At 36.8% G+C, this 18,004-nt stretch overlaps 1 protein-coding gene across 1 annotated transcript in view; it reads right to left on the minus strand.

Annotated features, from left to right (window-relative positions):
* The window catches only part of SHQ1 (SHQ1, H/ACA ribonucleoprotein assembly factor), a 151,184-nt gene that overhangs the window by 118,101 nt on the left and 15,079 nt on the right, over positions 1-18,004 (minus strand). Inside the window, exon 5 of the mRNA XM_045832301.1 lies at positions 7,801-7,913. Coding sequence (XP_045688257.1) covers positions 7,801-7,913 — 113 coding nt within the window. The remainder of the gene's footprint in view (positions 1-7,800; positions 7,914-18,004) is intronic.

Here is an 18,004-nt window from a genome sequence, read left to right on the forward strand (position 1 = left end):
GTGCTGGGAATCTCGGGGGCCCAGAACCCCACTGCCTACCACATACTCCCATGGGGATGGTGCCTTGAGATTGAGGCAATCTGGTCAAAGAGAGGACACTCACCTCCCGAGGGAATAAGGGCATTTTCCATGGTGGAGGGAACAACTTCCTACAGAAATCCCTGAAGCCCCAGCAGTGCAAGAGAAAATAAAAACTTATGCTTCAGCACCACCTACTGGAAAACAAAAAGACCTCTTCTTGTCAACTTGGTAAACAGAGAAGTGGAGAAGAACTCATTTAAAAAAGCAGATTTCATTTCCATAAATGCCTAGGCAGGGAAATAATCCATCAGATACCATGAATAACCAAGATAACAGGGTCGCTCAGAGAGGAAATAAACAACCTTCAGGAAAAAAACTTTAATGACAGAGAATTCAAGACTGATGTTCTAAAAAAAAAAAATCAGTGAGCTATAAGAAATCTCAAAAGGTAGTTTAATGAACTCCAAAGTAAAATCAATGAATAAAAGGAGTACTTGACCAAAGAGATAGAAACTTTAAAAAAGAACTAAACAGAACTTCTGTAAATGAAGAACTTGATATAAAAGATAAAGAATGAACTAGAGAGCTTAGGAAATAGAACTGACCAGATGGAGGAAAGAATTAGTGATAATGAAGATAGAAATCTAGAAATGATGTACATGGAAGAGAGGGAGACTTGAGAGTTTTTAAAAAAAATGAAAGAACTCTACAAGAATGATCTGACTCGATCAGAAAGTGCACTATAAAAATACTGGGTATACCATAACAAGAAGAAACGGAGAAAGAAACAGAAAGCCTATTCAAACAAATAATCAATGAGAATTTCTAAAACCTATGAAAAAAAAAACAGGATCCTTGAATACAAGAAGCAAATAGAATACCTAATTATCTAAATCCAAAAAGGCCTTCCAAGGAACCATATATTAAAACTGTCAAAAATTAATGACAAAGAAAGAATTCTCAAGGAAGACAGGAAAAAGACAATGGTAACCCATTACATTATCATCAGTTGTTTTTTTTTCAGCAGAAACCCTATAAGCTAGAAAAGACAGGAATCAAATATTCAAATTACTGAAAGAGAAAAATTATCAGCCAAGAATAATATTTCCAGCAAAGATATCTTTTAAATACAAAGGAGAAATAAGAACTTTTCCAAACATACAGAAGCTGAGAATTTACCATCAGAAGACCTGCAATACTGAAGGATATTCTACCTGAATCAAAAAGACAAAAGAATACAAAACTATGAATAAGATGACTAATAGACAAAAGCAGGAAACTGCAACCCTTGTTAAGAACATGATAATATACACTTAAATATAACATAAAGGTTAACAGAGGTAAAACCATAAAAAAGACAATAGCTACTACAATTTAGAAATGAACTCACACCAGAAAAAGGAATAAATTGTGACAACAAAAACTAAAAGGGAAGGAGGTAAAGGACTGAATTTGCACAAAGAAATAGAGATTAGATGCATTCAGAAGAAAAACGACTAGCGTATATATATGAAATTTTTTTACATAAACCTAATGCTAACCACACACAAAAAAATCTGAAACTGAGACAAATTACACAGAAAAGGAGGAAAAAAGAAAAAATCATGGAATACTACCAAAATTAAAAAAAAAAACAGAAACACAACAAAAATGGAAAAATGGAGACAGATACCAGAAAATGAAAAAAATAAAATGGCTATAGAAAATCCTCATATATCAAAAATCACCCTACATGTAAAAGGACTTAACTGACTAATTAAAAGGCATAGAGTAGCAAGTTGGATCAAAACACAAAAATCCAACTATATGCTGCCTTCAAGAAATCCATGTCAGTTGCACGTAAAAATAGATTCAAAGTAAAGAGGAGGAAAATGATACTACAATCAAATGGAATCCAGAGAAAAAGAGGTCTAGCCCCACTTATCTCTAACAAAGATTTTTTTTAAATGTAATAAAAGATAAAGATGAACATTTTATAATGATAAAGGGGACAATACTTCAAGAAGACATAACACTTCTCAATATATATGCACCCAATCTGGGAGCACCAAGATATATAAAGCAACTACTAACAGGAAAAAAGGGAGAAACTGAAAAAAAAAAACCAATTTATAGTATAGGACCTAAACACCTCATTGGCAGCAATGTATAAATCGTCCAAATGGGGGAGGTGGGGGAAGGAGCCTGACCATTGTGGCTCAGTTGGTTGGGAGTCATCCATACTGAAAAGTTGCAGGTTTGATTCCCAGTCAAGGCACATGACTGGATTGCAAGTTCGGTCCCTGGTCAGGGAGCGTGCAAGAAGTAACTGATGTGTCATCCTCACATTGATGTTTTCTCTCCCTATCTTCCTCCCTCCCTTCTCCTCTCTCTAGAATAAATAAAAGAAAAAAAAAGCATTATTCCCACCAGTGATTACCCAACATCTCAGAACCCTCTTTTAAATAAATAAATAAATAAAATTATTCACATTATATAACACATTAGACCAAATAGAGATAATAAATATTTAAGAGTTTTTCATCCCAGAATACTAAATTATATATTCTTTACTACTGCACATGGAACATTTTCAAAGATAGAACATATGTTGGACACCAAACTAGCCTCAGAAGACTGAGATTGTACCAAGCATATTCTCCAACCACAATGCTTTCAAATTAGAAATAAACTGAAAGGAGCGGGAAAAACCAGAAATATGTGGAGATTAAAACAACATGCTACTAAATAAGGACTGAGTCAAAGAAGAAATAAAATATCAAAAGATACATAAAGATAAAATAGAATAACAACACAACATAGCAAAATTTTGGGGTTACAGCAAAAGAGTAATAAGAGAAAAGTTTATATCATTACAGGCTTCCCTCAAGAAACAACAAAAATCTCAATTAAACAAGCTAACATTTTACTTTAAAGGACTAGAAAAAGAAGTACAAATGAGGCCCAAAGTCAATAGAAGGAAGAAAATAATAAAAATTACAATGGACTGAAACAAAATAGAAAACAGACAACAGAAAAAATAAATGCAACGGAGACCTGGTTCTTAAAGATTAATGAAACTGACAAACCTCTGGCTAGATTTACTAAGGAAAAAAAGAGAAAAGGCTCAAACGAAATCAGAAATGAATTAGAAGTTTGAACAGATACCACAGAAATATTGAAGACTGTACAAGAATACTATAAAAGGCTATATACCACCAAATTCAATAACCTAGAGGAAATGAACAAGTTTGTAGAAATATATAATCTTCCTAGAATGAATCATGAAGAACTGGAAAATCTAAATAGACTGATCAACAGTAAGGAAATTGAAACAGTCATCAAAGACCTCTCAAGAAGTAAAAGTCCAGGACCAGATGGCTTCTCTAATGAATTCTAAAACACTGAAAGATTTATTCTCAAACTTTTCCAAAAAATTGAAGAGTCAATACTTCCTAACGGCTTTGATATGGCTAACATTATCCAGACAAAATCACACAAAGCAAAAAATAAAATTACAGACCACTATCTCTGAAGATATGGATCCTAAACAAAAGTCCTAAACAAAATACTAGCCAAGTCAAATACAAAACTACAGGGAAAAGATAAAGTGGGGCTCATTCCAAGAGCACAAGAATGGTTCAACACATATAAATTGATTAATGTGATAACCGCATTAACAGAAACAAAGGATAAAACTCACATTATTATATCAATAGATTAAAAAAACACATTTAACAACTTAAAATATCCATTTATGATTAAAACACTCAATAAAAGAGGTGTAGAAGGAAAGTTCCTCAACATAATGAAAGCCACATATGATAAACCCTCAGCTAATATCATAACCCTCAGCTAATGGTGAAAAACTGAAAGCTTTTTCTCTAAGATCAGGAACAAGACAAAGATGTCTACTCTCACCACTGTTATCCAACAGAGTACTGGAAGTTCTAGCCACAGCAACCAGCGAGAAAGAAATAAAAGGCACTCAAATTGGAAATGGAGAAGTAAAACTGTCACTCTTTGCAGATGACATGTCTCTTTACATAGAAAACCCTAAAGACTCACCAAAAAACTATTAAAGGCAGTAAACAAATGCAGTAAAGTGGCAGGATACAAAAACAATGTACAAAAATCCATTGCGTTTCTACATACTAACAATAAAATTTCAGGAAAAAAAATAAATGATTCCATCTGCAACTGCAACAAAAAGAAAAAAATACCTAGAAATAACTTAGCAAAGAATGTGAAAGATCTACATACTGAAAACCACAAGGCATTATTGAAAGAAACTGAAGATACAAAGACGAAATGGAAAGATATTCCATGTTCATGGATTGGAAGAATCAACATAGTTAAAATGTTCATATTACCCAAAGCAATATACAGATTTAATGCATTCCCCACCAAAATCCCAATGTAGTTTTTTCAAAGAAGCAGAACAAAAAATCATCAAATGTGCATGGAACCACAGAAAACCCTGTATAGCCAAAGCAATCCTGAGGAAAAAAACAAAGCCGGGGGCATCACACTTTCTGACTTCAAATTATACTACAATTTACAATAATGAAAATAGTATGATATTGGCAAAAATAAAAAAAGACACACAGATCAACAGAACCAAATTGAGAGCCCAGAAATAAAGCCACATGTATATATGGAACTATTTTTTCACAAAGTAGCCAAAAACATACAATAAAGAAAAGAAAGCCTCCTCAATAAATACGGTTGGGAAAACTGGAAAGCCACATGCAAAAGAATAAAACTAGATTGCTGGCCCAGGTCGAGTAGCTCAGTTGGTTGGAACATTGTCCTGTACACCAAAATGTTGGGGAACAATTCCCATTCAGAACACATACCTAAGTTGTGAGTTTGATCCCTGGTTGGGATGCATATGGAAGGCAATATCTCGTGTGTGTGCACACGCACGCACACACATGTGTGTGTCTCTCTCAGATCAATAAACACATGTTTGGATGAGGATTTAAAAACTTTTTTTAAAAACCATAAATTTCTGTTTGTCTGTATATACAAACATTAGCTCAAAATGGGTCAAAGGTTTAAATATAAGATGTAAAATAATGAATTACATAGAAGAAAACATAGGTACTAAATTTATGAACCTTGGTCTTAGAGATGATTTTATGAATTTGACCCCAAAGGCAAAGGAAGTAAAGGCAAAAATAAATGAATGGGACTATATCAAACTAAGAAACTTTTGCACAGCTAAAGAAACCTCAACAAAACAAAAGGGAAACCAACTGAATAGAAGATTTTCACAAACAATAGCTCTGAAAAATATATAAACAACTCACAAAACTCAACAACAAAAACAAAACCCAATTTAAAAATAGGTGATGGACCTGAACAGACCCTTATTACGAGAAGACATACAAATGGCCAACAGATATATGAAAAGATGCTCAAGTTCGCTATTAGGAAAATGCAAATCAAAACCACAATGAGATACCACCTCACACCTGATAGAATGGCTATTATCAACAAAACGAGTAGTAAGTATTGGAGAGGTTGTGGAGAAAAAGGAACTCTCTTTCACTGCTGGTGGGAATGTAAACTGGTACAGCCACTATGGAAAACAGTATGGAGGCTTCTCAAAAAATTAAGAATAGAGTTACCATATAACCCACTACCCCTCTTTGGGTGTTTATCTTAAAATTTTGAAAACATTTATTCTTAAAGATATATGCACCCCTATGTTCACTGCAGTATTAGTCACAGTGACCAAGACATGCAAACAACCTAAGCGCCCTTTGATGTATGACTGGAAAAAGATGTGATACATATACACAATGAAATTTTACTCTCATAAGAAAGGATGAAATACTTCCATTTGTGACAACATAGATGGATCTTAAGAGTATCATGCTCAGCAATGTCAGATGGGAAAGGACAAGAAACATATGATTTCTTTTTCTTTCACTCACACGTGAGATCTAACATAGAAAGTAACAAATGAACAAAACAAACAGAAACACTCAGACACAGACAGCAGACAGCAGTATGATGGTTACCAGAGGGAAGGAGATGGGGGAGGATGAAGAGGGTAAAGGGGGTCAAATATATAGTGACAGAAGGAGACTTGAATTTGGTTGGTAAACACATGATGCAATATATACATAATGTATTTTAGAGTTGTACATTTGAAACATATAATCTTATTAACCAAAGTCTCACCAATTAATGTAATTTTTAAAAAAATGAGTAATAAAATAGCCAAAGTCTTATGGTTATTGAAAAGTCACAAAGAACCTTAATTCATGATTCCCACTCTCCAACCTTACCCATGACTACATTTAAACCACTTCTGTAAGAACTCTCCCTTGAGAAACAGAAAGAACTTCTCATGCATATTATTAAATCTCTCAGATGTCCTCAAAAATATACTCTGCTCTTATCCTGTTTCCCTCAGGATGTTGAATGGTTTGACCATTTATTGCAATGTATCACTCAATGCATATGGTGAACACATCACAAGATATACAAGTATTTCTGCCTTTCCACTTCGTCTCCCACTATGTAACGGGAGATAGAATGTTAATCACAAGAGCAACAGCAGTTAAACTGAAATAATATAAATAAAAGAAAATCAAGACTGTAAATGGAAAGATTCAATTTCAAGTCCTAGCCAAGCCACTTAGTAGTGGTGTGACCTTGGTCAAGTCCCTTAACCTCATTTCCCCATCTGTTGTGAAAACTGAAATAATCACATGAGAGCACTTGATAAGCTGAAAGCATTATAGGAATGCAAGAATTATATAAGATTATAGCTAAATATATAACAGTTTAGAAGTTGCTGGCACAGAGCTGAGGAAGAATGGTAATTGAGGTCTATCTCAACTTACAGTAGGAAGCCCAGCATACAGAGGCCAGGTGACACTCCCTTGGAATAAGTGTTGCTATCATAGCCAATGAGACACATCACAGTCTCTTCTTAACTGATTATTTAACTATCCATTAATTAGATAAGTCCCTTGGGCAAATTTAGGCCTGACAGAGAGGCACTATGTCTAAAGACACAAATAATGTACATGGAAAATAAAACACAGCAAAATTTAAAATTAGATTTTATTTATACCCTACTACAAAAAGTAATTATTAATTTGAAACAGATCCTTGATTACTGGTGCTACGGAATAAAAATGTAAGGAAAACACTGGATCAGCCAAGATATGCAGTAAACATAGACTTATATTCTTCAAGATCGTTAATCACAACAGAAAGCCTAGTTATCCTAGACTAGTGTGGCACAGTTGGCTGGGCATTGTCCCGAAAAAAGAAAGGTCACTAGTTCCATTCCCGGTCAGGGCACATGTCCAGGTTGCCAGTTCAGTCCCTGGTCGGCAGGGCACACAGGAGAGGCAACTGATTGGTGTTTCTTTCTCATACTGATGTTTCTCTCCCTCTCTTTCTCCTCCACTTCCCCCTCTCTAAAAATAAATAAATAATATCTTAAAAAATAAATAAAATCTTTTTTAAAAAGTCTATTTAAAAAAGAGGTACAAAAATGCTCAAATTCAGTGTTGTATTTTAAGCCTGGAGAAAAAAATACTCAAAGAAGCATATTAGGAGAGTTCTCTGCTGGAATGAAATGCTAAGAAGCAACATTCTACAAACATTACAGATGTATATCAGTGGTACATTAATTCAAATGTCAGTTCAAGTTTTGAGCCATCACTAATTTCCAGAACCCAAAATGCACATGCCTAGCATAATTAAAAAGACAAACTTTTAAAATAGATGTCAAATAAATTACTTAATCCTCAAAAAACTCTTACTCACAGATAATGATCAGGATCAAATTTGGCCATCTCAGCAGCCAGGCGTTTCTGCCTTCGTTCAGCTGGAGGAGTAAAATCTGGATCCTTAAGATCGATGACGTCACTGAATTCATCCTAAAGATACCAAGAAAGAATAATTGCTATTTCTTATTTTAGCACTCATAAATCTAATTTTTCACAAAATGCCAAAACACAGAAAGACACTAATTGATTAGTAAGCCATGATGCTATCTGTGACATTTAGATAGAAATCCTGCAAATGTTTCTTAAACACATAAGTTTTCACATAAATTATCTCATTTAATCCTTACAACAAACCTTTTAAGACATATTAAGGCTATAAAAGTTTGACATTAAAAAAGAGAGAGAGAGAGAAAATAAAGCCCTGCAGGCAAGCAGGAACATTTAGTTGTCTCTTATTATCCCATTCAACTCCTATGGATTTGAAAGTTAATAAAAGCATGTTGAAATAAATTTCTAGAATTTAGGTGAAGGTATTCCTACCCTGGGTACCATGTCAACAAACCAAAACTTAAGTGGTAACTTTTGTGTCCCTATAAATGCTCTGCTTGACTGGAAATGCAGAGTATTCATTCAGTCAGCCAATCCCCAAATGCCAAGCCAACTCTGCACTATGCTTAGTTTCTTATTCCTTCTAACCCCAAACAAGGTTGACTATGTGGCCCCCTGCCAATCAGATATTTTCTATTTTTCTCTTCCTAATGTTTTATTTTTTATCCTAAAAATTCTTGCCTTCCACCCATACTGCAGCTCTCTAAATGAAGACTGTTTCATGAAGTGTTAAAATTGTATCACTTAAATTATCTTATTTAATAATTTTTAACAGACAAAATGGTTTGAATATCAGACATCTACACACAGATTTTCCTTTTGTTTCTTCCTATGGTCCAGCTCAGCACTACATAAAATTTACACACAAACTATACATTCTACTTTATGAGCAGATTTATGGATTTTAAGAGCAATTTTGATGTATATAACTTTCCATGTGAAAAATTAAAAATCAAATCCTAATACTCAACTTTACTGTAACCATCTTCACCTAGATTTATACATATTGATACATAGCACATTTCCAAAGGCCAATCCTACAGAAAACAGGAAGATTGGGGCAACTGCCTAGGATACCATATGGTCTTTTCTCTTTTCATCGGAATTTTGAAGAAACCTATACCATAGAAAATATTTCTAAAACTATCCCTTTTTTCTGTCTCCAACTTCCCATTTCTACTACCAACCTCAAGGATAGAAATTAGAAAAAGCTTAAAGAATATTAATGAAAAGAAATCAAGAGAAATAATTTGGTAGAGAGTTGTATAGCAAACTATTAAATCAGATTTGTAAGTGAAATGACAAGTTAGTGACTTATAATCAGGCTTCAAGTCCACTGCTAGAACACAAAATCACTACAATGAAATGAGCTATATTGAATTATCTAGGGAGAAACTATGGTGCAGAATCCCCACATAACCAAAATTTCTATATGATAAAAAAAAAACCTCTCTCATCCCTACCCCAAACTACTTAGTTTAACTAGTATCTACATTTAATCTAAACACATTCTAAGGGCTCACTATAAGGGCCCAGAGACCTTTCTGGAAGTTAACCCAGAACATCTTAATACTTCTAAACAAACATTATGATAAAAAACTAGATTACTGACTGTCTTCAAACTTAATAAAAATGTGTCTTCTAAAAGCTCTTTTCCAATTTACTTTCTGGAAACTTAGAATGTATTTTCCTATAGAAATACTAGTATAAATAGTAGATGATCAGGGCAACCCACAAATTTATTCAACTCATAATGAACTTGAAATATCAGTACTCAAGATAACTTATTTAACTAGCAATCAGCAATGTTTCCATAAAAAAATACTTTCAAAGTTTCAGTTTAATCCACCAGATACATCTCTTCCCCAGAAGTACAAACTAGAATATTGCTCTTTTCCTAACTTTCCTCACCTTCTAGAAATTAGCTCCTCCAGCTATAGAGCAGGAAATGGGATTGCTGAAGGCCGTGAGGGAGATAAATTATACTGTGCATGCAGGATTATCTCAGCTACATAAATACTATGAAGACCATTTCCTACCCGTAGACCTCCCATACCTTTCCCCAGAATTCCTTAGTCATCACTTTCTTTTTTATTCTTTTGGTCCCAAAGACTTCCCTGCGAGCGCGTGCACACACACACACACACACACACACACACACACACATACTTTTCTGAAGCAACCTGATGAAGTAGAAAGGGCATAGCTGTGGAATTAGACAAAACTGGAATATTTATTTTATTTACTTACTTATTTTTTTAAATTGCTGTTCAAGTATAGTTTTCTGCCTTTTCCCCTGACCCCTCCCCACCACCCCAGCCGTGCCCACCTCCTTCCCGTTTTCACCCACCTTGTTATTCTCCATGTGTCTTTTATAGTTATTCCTGCAAACCCATTACCCTTTTCCCCCATTATCCCTTCCCTCTACCTCTGATCACTGTCAGCCTTTTCTCAATTTCAATGTCTTTGATTCTATTTTGCTTGCTTGGTCATTTTGTTCATTAGGTTCCACTTAAAGGTGAGATCATATGCTATTTGTCTTTCACTGCCTGGCTTATTTCATTTAGCATAATGCTCTCCAGTTCCACCTATACTGTCACAAAGGGTAGGAGTTCCTTCTTTCTTTCTGAAGCATAGTTTTCCATTATGCAAATGTACCAAGGCTTTTTCATCCACTCATTTACTGATGGGCACTTAGGTTGCTTCCAGCACTTGGCTATTGTAAATTTTGCTGCTATGAACATCGGGCTGCAGACGTTCTTTTGGATTGGTGTTTCAGGGATCTTAGCATATAATCCTAGCAATGGAATTACTGAGTCAAAAGGTGGTTCTATTTGCAGTTTCCTGAGGAAATTCCATACTTTTTTCCAGAGTGGCTACACCAGTCTGCAACCCCACCAACAGTGCACGAGGGTTCCCTTTTCTCCACAACCTCTCCAGCATTTGTTTGTTGTTTTCTTTATGATGGCCATTGTCAATGGTGTGAAGTGGTATCTCACTGTGGTTTTCATCTGAATCATTTTGATGGCTAGTGATGCTGAGCATCTTTTGATATGTCTCTGGACCCTCTGTATGTCCTCCATGGAGAAGTGTCTGTTCACATCCTTTGCCCATTTTTTAAAATATATTTTATTGATTATGCCATTACAGTTGTCCGATTCCCCCTTCATTCCCCTCCAACCTGCACACCCTCTCCCACCCACATTTCCCCCCTTTAGTCCATGTCCATGTGTCATAAGTTCTTTAGCTTCTACATTTCCCATACTATTCTTGCCCTCCCCATCTATTTTCTACCTACCATCAATACTACTTATTCTCTGTACCTTTTACCCCTCTCCTCCTCCCACTCCCCTGTTGCTAACCCTCCATGTGATCTCCATTTCTGTAGTTCTGTTCCTGTTCTAGTTGTTTGTTAGTTTCTTTTTGTTTTTGTTTTAGATATGCTTGTTAATAATTGTGAGTTTGCTATCATTTTACTATACATGTTTTTTATCTTCTTTTTCTTAGATAACTCCCTTTACTGTTTCATATAATAAGGGTTTGGTGATGATGAAATCCTTTCACTTGACCTTATCTGGGAAGCACTTTATCTGTCCTTTCATTCTAAATGAAAGTTTTGCTGGATAGAGCAATCTTGGATGTAGGTCCTTGCCTTTCATGACTCTGAATACTTCTTTCCAGGCCCTTCTTGCCTGTAAGGTCTCTTTTGAGAAATCAGCTGACAGTCTGATGGGAACTCCTCTGTAGGTTACTGTCTCCTTGTCTCTTGCTGCTTCTAGGATTCTCTCCTTCATTTTTACCTTGGCTAATGTAATTATGATGTGCCTTGGTATGTTCCTCCTTCGGTCCAACTTCTTTGGAACTCTCTGTTGGGGACCGCCCTGCCTGGTCTCAGGAAGCTGTAACCTCCCGTAACTTAGGCTGAGTGAGAGACCTCCAGACTTGGAGCCACTAAGGAGACAAAACTTATTTCCCTGGCATGAGCGCTGCCTGTTCTGTGCCTGACCTCCTAACTTGATCAGTTAGCCAATGACGGGTAAGATTTCCCACAGAGGGAATCGCCTAAGACATGCATGATCATGAGGAGGCCTCTGGAAGGAGACTCAGGGCTGAGGAAATGAATGGGTGATGGACATCAACCTCTGCCCCCTTGGCTTTGTCAAAGCCTGAGTCCTTGTTCTTAGAATTGAGTAATCCAAGTCTCCTGGCTGCTTTTGTCTCCTCTGTTAACTCAGGCCTGTGGAAATAGCAGGAGTGGTGCAGCCCAGACCAGAAACGGCGGACCCCTGGGGTAATCAGGCCTGGGACATAGAATATGCAAGATCCTGTGAGATCTGTTTGCTGGAGAATGTTATTAGATTAGAATTTGAAGGCACAGACAGGAAACCAAAACTAGCCTTTTGAGCCATATGTTAAAACTCCAAGCTCTGTCCAGAATCACAGCAGGGGTTCTGTCTACACCTTTGTAAGTCACCTACTTCTTTTGATCTTTTCTGCCAGACTGTGAATCCACAAACTAAGTCTGTATTCACAATAAAAATCTGCTTGGGAATGGAAACGGGGCACTCTCCACTACAGAGTGTGGCCGTTCTGTCCCTATTTCCCCAAAGGACCTAGTTGTCTCTGTGTATGTTTTTCTCGTGTTTCAACGAGCATCTGCAGCAGAAATGGATACTGCTGGCCGGTATCCGCCACAACTCTCTGAGCTTCCTGGAATTCCTGGAAGTCTATTTCCTTTGCCAAATTGGGGAAGTTCTCCTTTATTATTTGTTCAAATAACTTTTCCACTTGTTGCTCTTCCTCTTCCCCTTCTGGTACCCCTATAATTCGGATGTTGGAACATTTAAAGATGCCCTGGAGGTTCCTAAGCCTTTCCTCATTTTTTTTGAATTTTTGTTTCTTCCTCCTTCTCTGGTTGTTTCTTTCTTCATTCTGGTCCACTCCATTGATTTGAGTCCCAGTTTTCTTCCCATCACTATTGGTTCCCTGTGCATTTTCCTTCATTTCATTTATTGTAGCCTTCATTCTTTCATCTAATATACGACCAAAATCAACCAATTCTGTGACCATCCTGATCACCAGTGCTTTGAACGCACCGTTCAAAGGTTGAACAGGTTCAACCTGATAGGTTGGCTATCTCTTGGTCACTTAGTTGTGTTTGCTCTGGAGCTTTGATCTGTTTTTCTGTTTGGGCCATTTTTTTTTGTCTTGTTGGGCCTATTACAGATAAGGGGTGGAGCTGTAGGTGTTCACCAGGGCAAGTCAACCCAGTCACTGGGTTGTGATGCTGTATTTGGGGGCAGGGTCCAAGAGGGAACAATGGTGTTTCCTCTGTTCTCTGTCGGACTTTAGTCCCTTCTGCTGCTTCCCCAAACCAAACTGGGCCTTTCTGGTGCTAATTCCCATGTGGGTGGGCTTGTGCATGTTCTAGGACCTTGTGGGTATCTCCAATGCACTCTCCTGGGAGGCTGGGAGTCTCTGCCTGCGCCTCAATTCCCACAAGTGTTTTGAATCAGTGTCCCAAGGCTCTATTTCCTGGTGCTGGGGACCCTGGGTGGTGCAGTGTGTCACTGTCCAATTTTGCCTGATTTATCTGCATGCAAATATGGGACTGCCCGGACAGCCAGCCGCCTTGCACACAGTTCCTCGCTTCACAAACGCTGCCTCACTGGGTCTGCCAGCTGCCTGAGCACCCAGGGTCGTCCCACTGCAGTCTTGTGCCCAGGATGCCTTATGCCAACGCTTTTTATGCTGAGACCCCTCTCTGCCTGGCAGGAGCACTCCAACCTTCCTACTGGTCCAGATGAATGTGTATATTTTAACTCCTTAACGGTCCGACTTCCAGACAGTTCAATTTTCTGTTAGTTCTGGTTGTTACCTTGTTTCTAAATTGCTGCTGACCTTATTTTGGTTGTGGGAAGAACAACAGTGTGTCTGCCTATGCCTCCATCTTGGCCAGAGGTGACTTTTGCCCATTTTTTAATTGGGTTCATGGCCTTAGGTGGAGTCATGTGAGTTCTTTATATATACTGGAGATCAAACCCTTATCTGAGGTATCATTGGCAATATTTTTTCCCACTTAGCTTGCTTTTTATTTTAATGCTATTTTCTTTATCCGTGCAGAAGCTTTTTCATTTTGATAAGGTCTCATTTGTTTATTCTTTCTTTCCTTTATGTCCCTTGCTCTAGGGGTCATATTAGTGAAAACACTGCTATGTGGAATATCTGAGATTTTCCTGCTTATGTTCCCCTCTAAGACTTTTAAGACTTTTATGGTGTCACACCTTATATTTAAGTCAATCCACCTTGAATTTATTTTTGTATATGGTGTAAGTTGGTGATAAATTTCATATTTTTGCACGTAATTGCCCAGGTCTCCCAACAACATTTGTTGAACAGGCTCTATGCTCTATTTATGCTTCTGGCCACTTTGTCAAATATTAATTGACCACAGAGACTTGGGTTTACTTCTGGGCTCTCTATTCTATTCCATTGATCTATGCTTCTGTCCTTATGTCAAGTACCAGACTGTTTTGATTACAATGGTCTTGTAATATAGTTTGATATCAGGTATTGTGATCCCTCCAACTTTGTTCTTCTTTCTCAAAACTGCTGCAGCTATTCCAGGGTTGTTTATGGTTCCACATACATTTTTGAAATATTTGTTCTATATCTGTGAAATATGCCATTGGTACTTTAATAGATATTGAACTGAATCTATAAATTGCTTTGGGAAATATGGACATGATGATGACAAGTCTTCCAATCCATGAACACGGTATGTTTCCACTTGTGTCTTCCTTAATTTGTTTCTTTAGTGTTGTGTAGTTTTCTGAGTACAGGGCCTTCACATCCTTGGTAGGGTTTATTCCTAGGTATTTTATTTTTCTTATTGCTATATCAAATGGGATTTTTTTTCCTGATTTCTGTTTCTGACATTTCATTGCTGGTATACAAAAACTACCTTTGATTTCTGAATATTGACTAGTCTCCCACTGTTTTTGCCAAATTCACTTATTAGGTCCAGTATTTTTTTGGCGGAGTCTATAGGATTTTCTATGTACACTATCATATCATCTGCAAACAATGACAGTTTTGTTTCCTCTTTTCCAATTTGGATGCATTTTATATCCTCTTCTTATGTGATTGCTGTGGCTAGGACCTTCCATACTATGCTGAATAAAAGTTGTGAAAGTCACAACCTTGTCTTGCTCCTGATCTTAGTGTGAAAGCTTTTAGTTTCTGCTAATTAAGTATGATATTGGCTGTAGTTTTCTCATGCATGGCCTTTATCATGTTGAGGAATGCTCCCTCTATTCCCACCTTATTGAGTGCTTTTATCATAAATGGGTGCTATACCTTATCAAATGCTTTTTCCTCATCTATTAAAATGATCATGTGATTTTTGTTTTGCCTTTTTTTATGTGATGTATTACATTTACTGAGTTGTGAATATTGTACCTCCTTGCATCTCTGGGATGAATCCCACTTGGTCATGGAATATGATCTTTTTAATATATTGCTAGATGCAGTTTGCCAATATTTTGTTGAGGATTTTAGCGCCTATGTTCATCAGTGATATTGGCCTGAGGTTTCCTTTCTTTGTTGTGTCTTTATCTGATTTTGGGTTTAGGATGATGCTGGCTTCATAAAAGAAGTTTAGGAGTCTTCTGTCTTCTTGGGTTGTTTGGAATACTCTGTGAAGGATAGGAGATTAGCTCTTCCTTAAATGCTTTGTAAAATTCTCCTGTGAAACCATCTGTTCCAGGGCTTTTGTGTACGGGAGTTTTTTGAATACTGTTTGAATTTTGTCAGCTGTTATTGGTCTCTTCAGGCTTTCTGCTTCTTCTGCATTCAGTTTTGGAACATTATATTTTTCTAGAAATTTGTCCATTTCCATAGTTTTTCAAAATTCTTGGCATATAGTTCTTTGCAGTAATTTCTTATAATCAATCGTTTGTATTTCTGTGGTATCAGTTGTAATCTCTCCTCTTTCATTTCTGATTGTGTTTATTTAGGATCTTTTTTTTTTTGATGACTTTGCTTAAATTCTTGTCAATTTTTTTTATCTTTTCCAAGAACCAGCTCCTGGATTTATTAATCCTTAGAATTGTGAATTTAGTCTCCATGTCTTTTAATTCTGCAGTAATTTTGGTTATTTCCTTCCTTCTACTTGCTCTGGGCTGTCTTTGTTCCTGTTCCTCAAGTTCTTGTAGATGTAGGATTAGGCTATTTATTTGAAATATTTCTATCTTTTTTAGGTAGGCCTGTATCACTATGAACTTCCCTCTCAGAACTGCCTTCGCTGTGTCCTACAAGTTTTGGGTTGTTATAAGTTCATTTCCATTTGTTTCCAGAAATTTTTTGACTTCTTCCTTGACCTCATTCTTCACTCATTCATTGTCTAGCAGCATGCTATTCAATCCCCATGAGTTTGAGTGTTTCTGAGTTTTTTTCTTGAGATTTGTTTCTAATTTTAGTCCCTTGTGTTCAGAGAAAATATTTGATATGATTCCAATTGTCTTGAATTTGTTGAGGCTTGTTTTGTGTCCTATCACGTGGTCTATCTTTGAAAGTGTTTCATGTGCATTTGAAAAGAATGTGTATTTTGCTTCTTTGGGATGAAAGGCACTGTGTGTGTGTGTGTGTGTGTGTGTGTGTGTATAAGTTAAGTTCATTTGATCTAGGACATTGTTGAATACCGCAATATCTTTGTTGATATTTTGTTTGAAAGATTTATCCATTTTTGACAGTGGCATGTTGAAATCCCCTAGTATAATTGTGTTTCTGTCAATATCTTTCTTGAAGTCCTCCAAGATTTTCTCTATGTTTTTGGGTACTCCTATGTTGGGTGCAAATATATTTACAGTGTGTATGTCTTCTTGATGGATTCTTCTCTTGAGTACTATCAAGTGACCTTCTGGGCCTCTTTTTATGGCCCTTTTCTTTTTTGATGTCTATTTTGTCTGATATGAGTATTACTAGCCCAACCTGCTTTTTCTCCTGTCCGTTTCCTTGGAATATTTGTTTCCAACACTTCACATTAGGTCTGTGTAAGTCTTTTGTCCCGAGGTGGGTCTCTTGTAGGTAGTACATATGTGGGTCATGATTTCTTATCCATTCATCTATTCTGTATCTTTTCATTGGAGCATTTAATCTATTTACATTTAAGGTTATTATTGATAGGTACTTACTCATTGCCATTGTTTTGTACCTGTGTTCCTCTCTTTCTCACTCTTTCCCTTCCTTTTCTTAAAGCATTGCCTTTAGCACCTCTTGCCAAGGTGGTTTGGTGGAGGTATGTTCATTTAGACTTCTTTTGTCTGGGATGATCCTTATTTGGCCCTCCATTTTAGTTGAGAGGCTTGCTGGGTAAAGTAGCCTTGTTTTTAGGCCTCTGGTTTTCATTACGTGGAATATTTCTTGCCATTCTCTTCTGGCTTGGAGTGTTTCCATTGAGAAGTCAGCTGCTAGCCTTATTGGTGCTCCCTTGTATGTTACTTCCTGTTTCTCCCTTGCTGCCTTTAAGATTTTCTCTTTGTCTTGAAATTTTGCCATTTTAATTATGACGTGTCTTGAGGTAGGCCTCTTTGGGTTCCTCTTGATTGGGACTCTATGTTTCCTGGATTTGTGTGACCTTTTCTCTCACCAATTTAGGCAAGTTTTCCATAATTACTTTTTCAAATGTATTTTCTACCCCTTGCTCTTTTCATCTCCTTCTGGTATCCCTATTATATGGATATTACTCCATTTCAGGTTGTCTTGCAGCTCCCTCACTACCTCTTCATTTTTTCTGAGTCTCTTTGCCTTTTCTTGCTCCTTCTAGGTGTTTTTTTCTACCTTGTCCTTCAGCTCGCTGATTCGCTCCTCTACTTCATCCAGCCTGCTTGTAATTCCTTCTAGTGTGGTGTTTACTTCTGAGACTTTATTGTTCACGTCTTCCTGGTTTTTGTTTATAGTTTCTATTTCCTTTTTCATACAGTTGTAGTTCTCACTCAGTTCACTGTAGTTGTCTGTGAGCTCCTTGAGCATTTTTACAACCATTACTTTGAATTCTATATCTGATGGTTTGGTTACCCCCATTTCGTTTAGCTCTTTTAGGGGGGAGTCTTCCACTCCTTTTGATTACATGT

The sequence above is a fragment of the Phyllostomus hastatus genome, unplaced genomic scaffold (assembly GCF_019186645.2).
Source record: "Phyllostomus hastatus isolate PE091 unplaced genomic scaffold, TTU_PhHast_1.1 phas_contig_16, whole genome shotgun sequence".
Classification (NCBI taxonomy): Eukaryota; Metazoa; Chordata; class Mammalia; order Chiroptera; family Phyllostomidae; genus Phyllostomus; species Phyllostomus hastatus.